Raw genomic sequence first — 12,178 nt, 5'->3', positions numbered from 1 at the left:
TCAACTGTGTGGCAGCTAGGTTGTCCTCCTAGGAGGTTGTGGATACTCTGACTTGGTTCAAAAGCCTTTTTACCTTGAGGGGCATGGTGTAGAACCTGGCCTTTACATACTGGTGGTTGGATTACATTAGGCATGTGAGCAGACGAGCTGCCAGGAGTGATCGTTTAGGAGAATTCACAATGATAGAGCTAGATAGGACCTAGGAAAGAGCATCAACCCACATTCTGAGAAAACGGGGGCCAGAGGACATGGCCAATACTATGAAGTCCAGACTGGAATCCTGATGTTCTTATTATCAGCTTGATTCATTTTCTACTATATCACACTGCCTCTCAATTATGTGGTTGGTTTTAAAACACTCCAATAACCTTATATATTGCTCTTCTAAAGACAAAACAAAACAAACTCCACCGCAAAATTGTTATTCTCTCGCCTGAAAGCTAAAATTGTAACTTGAAACATGATGGTATAAGAAGATATAATCAGTCCTTTAAGAAATATACTACTTAAAAAAAATGTGCTATAATATTTTTTCTTTAGATTTAATTTTCTAACTTATTTCAAGAGATTCCTATTGTTTATTTCTGCTGGAATTCCACATTTGAAAAATTATCTCTACATTTTATGTCTGTATCCCACCTCAGCTGCTTATTACCAGTGGAACATGGGGCAAATTACTTAATCTCTCTGTGTCAGTTTACTCTTCTGTAAGAGGGCCTAGAACAGCCAGCCTCTGGCAGACAGGAAGATTCAATCATGTTAACTGTTAATTTTCTATCTTGACTCTCAGAATTGCAAACCTTCCAAGTTTACTAGCAATTCTCTAGGAAAACCAGATTTTTATGAGAATGGTAAGTAGATGTGGTAGACAAAGCAATTAGTACTTTCTTTCTTTTTTAGAAATACTATTATAAAAGAAATTGGGTGGCTGGACATTGTAGTTCTATGGTTCTAATGAACATAATACACTATTCTATAAAAACTAAAACTAAATTATAAAACAAATTTAGCCATTTTTAATAGTTTAGTTCAATTATGATATTTTTAGGATTTTAGGAAGTTTATTAACTTAGAATCCTTATTCCACTTTCACACCAGTTTCACACCTTACACTACACCTCCCTCAAGAGTTGACTACATTTCCCTGAAGAATCAGATTGCTTGGGATTCTGGGTCTTTTGAACAAGGTTGTACCTTTACAAGTTGTTCCTGCTGACGTTCCAACTCTCGAATTTCTTGGTTGAGGATGACTGCAACATGCTGAGGTTGGCTGCGACAGTTACTACAGATGCCGTGCTGAGTCAGGTCATCACACACAGGACAGTGTAAGGTAGTAAAATACTGTGAGATAGTGCCTTTCCGCCCTTCAGGTTCACTTCGAGAGGAGCTGGTGGCTTTCTGGATCTATAAAAACAACAGTTCAGAAAAACATCAATTCAGAAATAAGTCTGAGCCAGCTTCATAGCAGAGTGGCTATTCTCATGCTAATTACAGGTTTACTAAGGCATTATTTCATTTGTTCAACAAATACTGAATAGCTACTATATGTCAGGCACTGTTCTAGGCAATGGGGCTACAGAAACGAACAAAGTCCTTCCTTTACACCTTAATATCATCAGATAATATTGTTTTGTTTTTGTTTTTTGGGAAAAAAATAGTCTCAAGAGGCACAAACTTCCAGTTATAAAATAAGTAAGTCACTGGGATATAATATACAGAATAGGAAATATAGTTAATAATATTATAATAAATTTAAATGGTAACAGATAACTAGACTTTATCATGGTGATCATCTCATAATGTATATAAACGTCAAACCACTATGTCGTACACTTGAAACTAATACCAGATTGTATGTCAATTATACTTCAATAAAAAAGAAAAATAGTCTCCTGTCACTCAGTTTTTTGTTTTTTAAAAAATTTATTTATTTTTGGCTGCGTTGGGTCTTTGTTGCTGTGCACGGGCTTTCTCTAGTTGCGGCGAGCGGGGGCTACTCTTCGTTGCAGTGCGTGGGCTTCTTACTGCGGTGGCTTCTCTTGTTGTGGAGCATGGGCTCTAGGTGCTCAGGCTTCAGTAGTTGTGGTGCATGGGCTTAGTTGCTCCGTGGCGTGTGGGATCTTCCCGGACCAGGGATCAAACCCGTGTCCTGTGTCCTGTGCATTGGCAGGCGGATTCTCAACCACTGCACCACCAGGGAAATCCCTGTCACTCAGTTTTTTGGTTGAGATATGTAGATGTATGAGATCATATGGGGCAATGGAGATCACAGAGGACAAAGGAAGAAATTCAGGTTGAGAGTAGATACTGTTTAAGGCTGCACAATTTGGGCCATGGAAGCAAGGTAAGTGGAAGGTTAAAAATAACTTGTTAGGCAGTAAGGTGCAAAATTCAAGCAAAAGTAAACCTGGAACATTTCAAATGAAATTAGATACATGTTACCTAAGCATTCCTCATTTGAAGTAATACTGGTTTCAGAGATGTCTTCTGATACTGTTTTTCACACTGAAATAACATTATCATCTTACAATCGTACCCTTGGTGTACTCCCTTGCTGTCTTATAAGTCACTCTGCATAAAAGTTATTAGGTCAGCCTTTTATAAATGCCATTGTTTTAACATTCTTGCTGGTGATGAAATGAAAAATAGTAATAGCTTTGTGGCGTAGAGCCAGGACACAGCATTACAGATGTTGGCCAGCACAGATTCTCTGAAGCACAGCTTCAACCTCAGCTTCCCAGCTTATTCTTTTCCGTGAGGCCCTAAGTGCTTACTGAGAAAGTAAAAATAATTTAAGTATCAACTTTTATCAGTTTTCCTGAATACGCTCAGCCTTTCATAGTCTGAGCAAATGACAGCAGATCTAATTCTAAACATCAGATAACAACTGCTACTCTCCTAGAGTAAGGTATCCCAGATTATTACAGAACCACAAATCGTTCCTTCAGGCTTCTAATGGGTAAACTAAGAAAAAAAGAGTACAAGCAAAACTCCCTTTGGTAAGATTCCACATTGCATGTTTTACTTTAGTAAAATGCTATTTTAACATTATTTCCTTAGTCTGGTTTCTGCAGGACTATGTCTAGCTACTATATCCTATACATTTCTTTCTTTTTTTTTTTTTTAAATTATTTATTTATGGCTGTGTTGGGTCTTCGTTTCTGTGCGAGGGCTTTCTCTAGTTGCGGCAAGTGGGGGCCACTCTTCATCGCAGTGCGCGGGCCTCTATCGCGGCCTCTCTTGTTGCAGAGCACAGGCTCCAGACGCGCAGGCTCAGTAGTTGTGGCTCACGGGCCTAGTTGCTCCGCGGCATGTGGGATCTTCCCAGACCAGGGCTCGAACCCGTGTCCCCTGCATTGGCAGGCAGATTCTCAACCACTGCACCACCAGGGAAGCCCCAACATCCTATACATTTCTTAAACACCCATTTTGAAGGGATTTTCTGCTCTCCTTTAATTTTTATTAGCTGCTTTGAGTTATTTTATAGTTACGTGTTTACCATTGAAGTAGTTGTTGGATTTATTTTAATCTTCTATAATTTGGCCAATCTGACAGAAGCTGGGAAGGTGTTTGTAGAAAACCAAACCAGAAAAATGTAGCACCTTTGTTGGCATAGGATAATAAAGCATTTGCTTTGCTCTGATAGCATGTAAATAAAATCTTTAGTTCTACTGAAAATTTTAAGTGAATTCTCTCTCTAGAGTCATAGCACAGGTACTATTTAGTAGGCTTACCCTTGGTAATTCATGATACCAGTTGAAGACATCAATACCAATAAGTGAGAAGATTCTTGCCAGGGGTGGAAGGATTTGCTTGGTGATATAGTAAGTGGCATTCAGTCTCAGAGTCGGGTCCTGCAGGACTTCCACTGGGCGCCTTACCAGCTGGATGAGTGGTACTCCGGGGGTCCCATAAATGATGACATATGGCACTCGTTCCCCAACTCGAGGCTCAGAGCGCCGATCATAAGTAAGCATTTTCCTATTTAAATCCAGATAAAACAGTCACTCAAAGACTGTCATGGAAGGCATCTTTCCAGAAAATTAAATGAGAATTAAACAATAATGAAACCATGAGAAATCGACAAGGGGAACCTTCAAGTAACTTTTTCGACAACTATATACACTTGACTTAGTTGGCACCAAGTGGATATGCTGTAAGAGTTTAATAAAACTTACTTTGTAAATTACTGTTACATGGAGAACGATATGAGTTGGCAGATATCAGCTACCTTAAACTGTTTTCTATCCCCTAAGAGTAAGAATTAACTATTGTAAATCTAATAATGGAAGATAAAATTTAGCTGATTAGAGAGATGATCTGATTCTAGAACGATACCATCTCAGTGCTTTTGTAGATCAAAATTAAGGGACTACCTAGTGATTCTGATATGGGAAAAACAATCAATTCTAGCTCTGTAACAGATTACAATTTCACTGAATTTAGTTTCTGCAGGGAAGGCCAGAAGAGGAGCTCTTTCTTCTTCTTTAGAACTTGCAACGTATGGGGGTCACCCACTCACTTTAGCGAGACTTCACGTGGGCAGGGGAATAGACAATTGTGTATCTGTGCCTGCGGACTGGGTGTCTTTTCATCTACTCCAAACCATTCCGAATCCCAGGACAACACTTACTAGGTATTGGGGGTTGTGCTGTTGTGCGCATCATTACCTTGTAAGTTCCAGGGCTGGCACACATGCGCCAGGTTTGTAAGAGGCACTTCCTCTGTATTCCTTTGCAAAGATAAAATCTTGTATGCTGGCCTTTCCTTCCAGAAGCTTCATACATTGTCGTTGAACATACTGTTTAATTAAACTTATATCTCTTGTTTCAAATAGCAGCTTCAGAGAACGCTCAAGTATCTTTAAAAAAAAATGGATATGCTCATAAGGATAAAATATCCCCCAATATATTTCATCATTACTGTTATACTTTCAGTTACGTAATTACTGAAACTTGCTGATCTGTCTGAACAATCTGCTATTTACAATGACTGGATAATAAAAATTATTGAAACTGGAAAATATTTTGGAGACTTTATTTAACTTGTGATTTCTAAAAATAGAATATTATGTAGTTTGAGGAAAATCATATCGGAATGACATGCAGATGAAACATTTGCTGTGTGTGATGAGCCACATGAAACATTTAAGTTGTCCTAAATAGCCAAGAGCACTCCAGGCACAAAAAGCCAGACATCATTTCATGTATTATTTTTTATTTACCCTATTACAGAAAGGGCTGGATTCAGGTGGACAGGGAGAAGTTTAAACATCACCAAGCAGTGAAATAAAGTCAGTCTTTTTGCCTTTTTATAGTGTCAGTAAATATATACTAACTGTGATAGAATTTTCTGGGCTGGAGTATTTCTACTAGAAAATGACTGACATGCAGGAGATTTATGCAGTGGAATGAATTTAAATTAGTTCCAGGTGAAAGCTCTGTATCTTATTCTGAGTACTGGAATCCATACATATTTACACAAGAAGTTGCTAACTTAGCCAAGGCACCGTTCTTCCCTCAGAGGAAGAATGCACTGGATATCTTTTCCAGAAACTAGTATTAAAAAATATCTCAAATTTACATAATATTATATATGACATAATAGGCTGCTATCAGTCAATCTATTATGCTTTTAATGCTCTTGTAAAACTCAGTGTATACAGTGCTATTCCATTTATACCATTTATTTTTGGTTTGTTATAGAAGGAATCTGGGCCTGAATAAAGAAAAAATAAATATAAGATACTATGGTTGAGAAATTTAGGTAATTTATATTACCATTGTTCAGAAATCTCCCTAACTTGTATTTGGTAACCCAAGTAAACAGAATTTAAGTTAATCTAGGATGGATTATATTACTTATGAAATTTCTCTGTTCAGTTTCTCTTTATCCTGCTCCATAGCTTTTGGGTGTTGCCATATGATAACATGTCATATCATCTCTAGGTGATTAGGCAGGAAATTTTTATCAAGTTCAAGTGTTGGTTTTTAGCAATTGTGATAAAAGGTAAGGTGTGGGAGAAATCAGAAACTAAGGACTTAAATAAGTTGTTTTCATTAGAAATGAAATTCTCAAAAAATCATACAGTTCCTCTTATAGTTATACATAGTCATATAGGCTATATAGTTCCTCCACCTAGATATGTGCTTAAGGATTTGTACTGGATTCTTTAGCCACTTATTTCTTTTTTAAAATTATTATTATTTTTTTGGCTGCGTGGGGTCTTCGTTGCTGCACGTGTGCTTTTCTCTAGTTGCGGCGAACGGGGGCTGCTCTTTGTTGTGTGCAGGCTTCTCATTGCGGTGGCTTCTCTTGTTGCGGAGCACGGGCTCTAGGTGTGCGGGCTTCAGCAGTTGCAGCATGCGGGTTTGGGAGTTGCGGCACGCGGGGTCCTAGAGCGTGCAGGCTCAGTAGTTGTGGCGCATGGGCTCTAGGGCACATGGGCTTCAGTAGTTGCAGCATGTGGGCTCAGTAGCTGTGGCTCTCAGGCTCTAGAACGCAGGCTCAGTAGTTGTGGCGCACGGGCGTAAGTTGCTCTGCGGCATGTGGGATCTTCCCGGACCACGGATCGAATCGTGTCCCCTGCGTTGGCAGGTGGATTCTTAACCACTGTGCCAGCAGGGAACTCCTAGACACTTATTTCTTAAAGATGACAACAAGATAGATAAAACTTACCTTAGAAACAGCAGGGCAGGAATCTCTTCTGACTGTTTCTATTCCTTTTGCATCAAATACTGGGTCCTTTTGATCCAGTGTTTCATACATGTAACCCACATACCTCTTTTTTGTTTGTAAGACACAGGGCAAATATACCTGTGATGAAATTAATAAAATGTCTATCAATAACCATTTTTTCCCAACCATGAATATCTTATTTTTATATGCCTTTTTCTCTCTTTAACCAGATGTCAATTATAAAAAATTCTAAATGTGGCTTAGGGCCCAACGAATTCATGATACAAAATGAGACAACACTTGCAGGTAAAAGCACACAAAGTGAGTTGTTCTACTTCCTCACTCACTCCTTTACTTGCACTATCAATTTTGCTCCTTCCTCAGCTGATACTGCTCTCTCAAAGTCATCAATCATATCTTTTTAAACAATTTAAAAAATGACTTTAAGTAACACCTACATATGGTACAAATTAAAAAGTTATAAGAGAATATACAATGAAAAGTCTACCTTCCCCTCCACAGAGGCATCCGGTGATTGATTTCCTGTATATTCTTCCAGAAATATTCTATCTAAGTACATGTACTTATATACATAAGAGTAGCTTACCTTCCACATCACTCTGCACTTTGCTTATTTCATTTAATAACTTATCTTGGAGAGCATTCCATCCTGCACAGAAAGCTCATTTTGTTTTGTAGCTACATAGCAGTCCACTTTATGAGGATATAATAATTTTTGTAACCAGTTACCTACTATGGGTTATTTAGGATGTTTCCAATCTTTTGGAGTTACAAATAGTGTTCCAGTGAACAACCTTGCATGGATAAATCCGCAGGATAAACACCTTGAATTGGAATTCCTGGATGAATGGGTGTGTGTCCCCACCCCTTTTTATGTTACCAAATTGGTCCTTTCCTCTGCCCCAAAGCTGTATCAGTAATCACACTAAACGTAAGTGGTGTAAAAAGTGTAAAAATGGTGTATAAAGTGTAAAAATTGGTGTAAAAAATGTAACTTGTAAAAGGCAGAAATGATCAGATTAGATCCCATCAAAAAGATACAACAATACGCTTTCTACTAGAAATCCACTTTAAATATAAGGACATAGAAAGGTTAGAAAAAAGATACACTTGTTAATACTAACCAAAACAAAGCTGTTGTGGCTATATTAATATCAGAAAAAGTAGATATCCAGACAAGGAATATTATCAAAGATAAAAGTATCAATTTGTCAAGAAGATACATAACCATAAATGTATATGCACCTAATAAGAAAACTTCAAAATGCATGAAATAGAAACTGGCAGAACTAAAAGGAGGAAACAGGCAAATCTATGATTATACTTGGAGACTTTAGCACCTCTCTTCTAGAAATTGACAGAAAATGAGTAAGATTGTTGTTGGCTTCAACAACACTGTCAGTTAACCTAAGTGACATTATAGAACATTCCACCCAATAACCAGAATACACAGGGATTTTCAAGGTCACATGGGAACATTCACTAAGAGACCATATGCTAGACCAAACACTGAACTTTAACAAGCTTAAAAGCATTGAAATTATATAGACTATGTTCTTTGACCACAATGGAATTAAAATTAATAACAAAAAGATGTCTGGAATATCCTTAAAAATTTGGAACTTAACACACTTCTAAATAACCTACAGGTCATTATCACTGAAGTAAACGAATAATAATAAAAGCACAAGATATCAAAATTTGAAGCTAAAGTAGTGTTTTGAGAGAAATTTGTTATCGTTAAACGCTTATATTAAAATTTTTTGTTTAAAATCAATGATTCAAGTTTCTAAATTAAGAAGACAGGAAAAGAGAAGCAAACTAAACCCAAAGTAAGTGTAAGGAAGGGGATAATAAAGAGTGGAAATTAATGATACGGTTCTTCAGAAAGTTCTATAAATGGATAAACCACTAGCTAGAATGATCCAGGGGGGAAAAAATGGAAAAACAAATTATCAAAAGTGAAAGGAGGGATGTTACTAAAGATTTTACAGATATCAAAATCACAATAAGGAAGTATAAATAGTTCATGCCAATAAATTTGACAACTTAGGAGAAATGGACAAACTCCTTGACAATCACAAGTTTTAAAACTGACATGAGAAGAAAACCTGAATAATATATATTAAAGATATTTAATTTGTAATTGAAAATCCCTTCCCCCCATAAAATTTCAGGACTAGACTGCTTCACTGATGAATTTTACCAATCATTTAAGAAAAAATTGTACCAATTTTACACACTTTTTCTTTCAGAAAGTAGAACAGGAAACACTTCCAACTCATTTTCTGAGGTCAGATTTTTTTTTTCCTGTCCCCAAACCAGAAAAAGACAATACAAGAAAAAAAAAACAAAAAAACTACAGACTGATATTCATGAACATATGCATCACAATTCTTAACAAATGTCTGTTTTCTTTGAGAAGTTTTGCAGTTTTTGCTTTTATGTTTAGGCCTGTGATCTATCTCAGGGAAATTTTCACGTCTGGTGTTATTTTCTAAGGACACCATGCTCTTCACTTTGCCAGATAGGTTGAGTGTGCACAGCATCACACACATACTTCTAGAATAGCACTCATCATCGCTCTGTCTTCTAATTTTTCTTCCCTCTCTCCCTGCAATTAGAATGCTCACTCTTCAGGGCAGATACCGTATCCAAGTCCTCTCTGAATCTCTTCTAGCACAATTCTTGCTTCAGAGTAGGTGCATGATAAACATTTGGGAGTCATCTTTGATTCTCTTCTCCCTCTTTTATCTTTTCCACACCTGCTCTCCTAAATCAACCACTTTTAACTCCTGCCTATCCTTCTTTCCATTTTCTCTTGAATTGTTTATTTTCGCTAGTTTATCTCACTACATCAGGATATACAGGTTGCAAGAGGCATCCTGTCTTGAGATTCTCCTCTTTCCAATCCATCTCCGCACCACTGCGAGGCCAGTCCTCCCCAAAAAGCTCTGTCATGCTTTTGTTTGATAAACTTTCCTGAATAAAGTTTAAACACTTTAGCTTGGCATTCAAGACACTCTATAATCTGATCTTAACTTTATTTTTCCAGACTTCTCTCCTGCTACTCTGTATTCCCATGTTGTGCGTTTCCAACTCCATATCCTTCTATATACCATTTTCTTCTGTGCAGAATGACTGCAGCACCGTGGCTGCCTACTGAAATTCTAACCATTTTCTGAGACAGAATGCAATGTATACCTCCTACATGGAGTCTCCCCATCCAGCCTAGGAGGACACAATACCTCCTTTTCTTTGTACTCTTACAGTGCTTAGAGAGACTGCTTCCTAAGTTTACAATGAAAGATCATTTACATACATTTCTAATCTTTCCTTTTAGATTATTGGCTCTTAGAGAGCAGGACTGTGTCTCATGCTTCTTTGCATTCCACACCTCTCCTAGCTCAGTATCTTTTATATAGAAAGAACTAAATGCATATTTCATATCCAAAGTAAAGTGAAAACAGTCGAAGGTCCTGTGGCAGACTGCATTCTCCAAAGAAATAATATCTTCCATCCCACATAGCCTTCTCACAATGTGACTCTGACATTCTTCCCATTAAGAGAAGGGGACCTGTGTTCCCTCTCAAATCTAGACAGGCTATGATGCTATATGATTTTGAGACTAGGTCATAAAAAGCAAAAGAGCTTTCATCTGGTTCTCTTTGGGATGTTCATTCCTAGAACTCAGCTATCATGCTGTGAGGAAGAACAAGTAGCCCCAGGGAAAGGCCAAGTGTAGGTGTTCCAGCTCACAGCCCCACCTCGTGTCCCAAATGGCAGCCAGCATCAACCCCCAGACATGAGAGTGAGCAAGCTTCAGGTGATTTCAGTCCTTAGCTGTCAGCTAAGGACCTAGACATTGTGGAGCAGAGACATGCCATCCCAGCTGCACCCTTCATGAATTCCTGACCCATAAAAATCTGTAAGCTCAATAAAATGGTGCTTGTTTTACACCATTAAGTTTGGGGTTACACAGCAATAGTTAACTGGAATAGTCTTTTCATTTCTTTATATAAGACATTACAAAAAAAATTGAGAAAATTATACAAAAATAAGGGAAAAATACTCTAAATTTAACACTTTCACAGACCCATATACCATTACAAAATCTGAAAATGTATTGAAAAAGTCAGAAATCTACAGAAGGTATGTGAATTTTATATGTGGTTAGTAGTATTACATTTCTCTTACCTTTTCAAACTTCAGTTTCACTGGTTTAGGATTGGTAGCAGTTACAGCTTCAGCAATTTCCTGACCAATCTTAAAAGACTGCTCCTTAGTGGCTCCTTTCAGTAGCACAAACATACTAAGAGGATTAAAAATAAAGTAGGGTAATGAGAAAGGCATTGTAACAAAAAAAAAATCTCATCCATAGTAACTTTCCTGGATAATACTCTAAAACCAAGGAAAACCTTTTTTTTCCCCCTTATTCTTCCTTATTAAGTTGCTCCCTACCTGAGTTTTCTTGTTTTGTCACACTTTCCTGTGTGCTCACAGTATATCTTGTTACAGATCTTCAAGACATCTAATGTTTCTAGTTTAGCTACACACAGAACAGCTATCACAGCTGCCAAGAAGGTCCTGGGTCATTCCTATACATTTACAGTTTTCCATGACACACAATTATGTCAGTCACAAAATAAAAGATGATGACTATAAAGAAATGGAAAATTTACTTGTGATATGGGAGGGAATTTCCTTCCAGAACCACCCAACTTAGAAAAGAACACATGTATATTTTGTAAAAATATGTTCATAGAAGAACAGTTAGAAAACACAAAAAGGCACAAAGAAAACAGCCATTTATAATCTCACCATTCAGAAAAAAGACACTAGAAGCCTTTTGTGTACATCTGTAAATCTTTTCTCATTTGGGATCACAGATTACACAGTTTGATAACTTTCTCCTTTCATTTAATGGTATATTGTGAACATTTTCCCATGTGACTTAGTTCTTTTACATTATTTTAACAGTTGTACTGTATTTCAATGTATGGATGTAGTATAATTTAACCAAACCCCTACCACTGGAAATCTAAGTCATTAAATTTTTTTTCTAATATTTAATATATAATAATAACTTGGCAAGCTATGTCCTTAGAATAAATTCCTAGAAGAGGAATTTCTAGATAAGTGGTATATACTAAAAATATTTTTTGAAAGATAATGTGAAACTGAAGTCCAGAAAGATATTTCTGACATACAATCCCACCATCAGTATACGCAGGTCAAGAGGGAAGGATTTCTAATACGGATTAAAAAAATTCTAATATGAAAAATACTAAAAAATAACTGATAAAAGTATTGGACATTTTTTCCTAATATAATCCAGCTAACTCTGTAATAGCACTTTACATTTCAGTATATACCACAATCTGAGACCAAGAGAAGTAATGGCAAATAAATATACTTAAGGAAGAGAGATTATAAAGCTGATCTTCATTTATAACTTTAGTGGAAAGACATTAAATAG

The 12,178-nt window shown here is 36.9% G+C and overlaps 1 protein-coding gene across 4 annotated transcripts in view; it reads right to left on the bottom strand.

Annotated features, from left to right (window-relative positions):
• The window catches only part of REV3L (REV3 like, DNA directed polymerase zeta catalytic subunit), a 190,888-nt gene that overhangs the window by 4,204 nt on the left and 174,506 nt on the right, over positions 1-12,178 (bottom strand). For all 4 annotated transcript variants that reach the window (XM_036871281.1, XM_036871282.1, XM_036871283.1 and 1 more), the window contains exons 27-31: positions 10,897-11,011; positions 6,679-6,816; positions 4,671-4,861; positions 3,735-3,981; positions 1,195-1,404 (exon numbers count right to left, since the gene is read on the bottom strand). In XM_036871281.1, the coding sequence (XP_036727176.1) occupies positions 1,195-1,404; positions 3,735-3,981; positions 4,671-4,861; positions 6,679-6,816; positions 10,897-11,011 (901 nt within the window). The remainder of the gene's footprint in view (positions 1-1,194; positions 1,405-3,734; positions 3,982-4,670; positions 4,862-6,678; positions 6,817-10,896; positions 11,012-12,178) is intronic.

Source organism: Balaenoptera musculus, chromosome 12 (genome assembly GCF_009873245.2).
Source record: "Balaenoptera musculus isolate JJ_BM4_2016_0621 chromosome 12, mBalMus1.pri.v3, whole genome shotgun sequence".
NCBI lineage: Eukaryota > Metazoa > Chordata > Mammalia > Artiodactyla > Balaenopteridae > Balaenoptera > Balaenoptera musculus.
The sequence above is the reverse complement of the archived record's forward strand: the minus strand, read 5'-3'. Positions and strand labels throughout refer to the sequence as shown.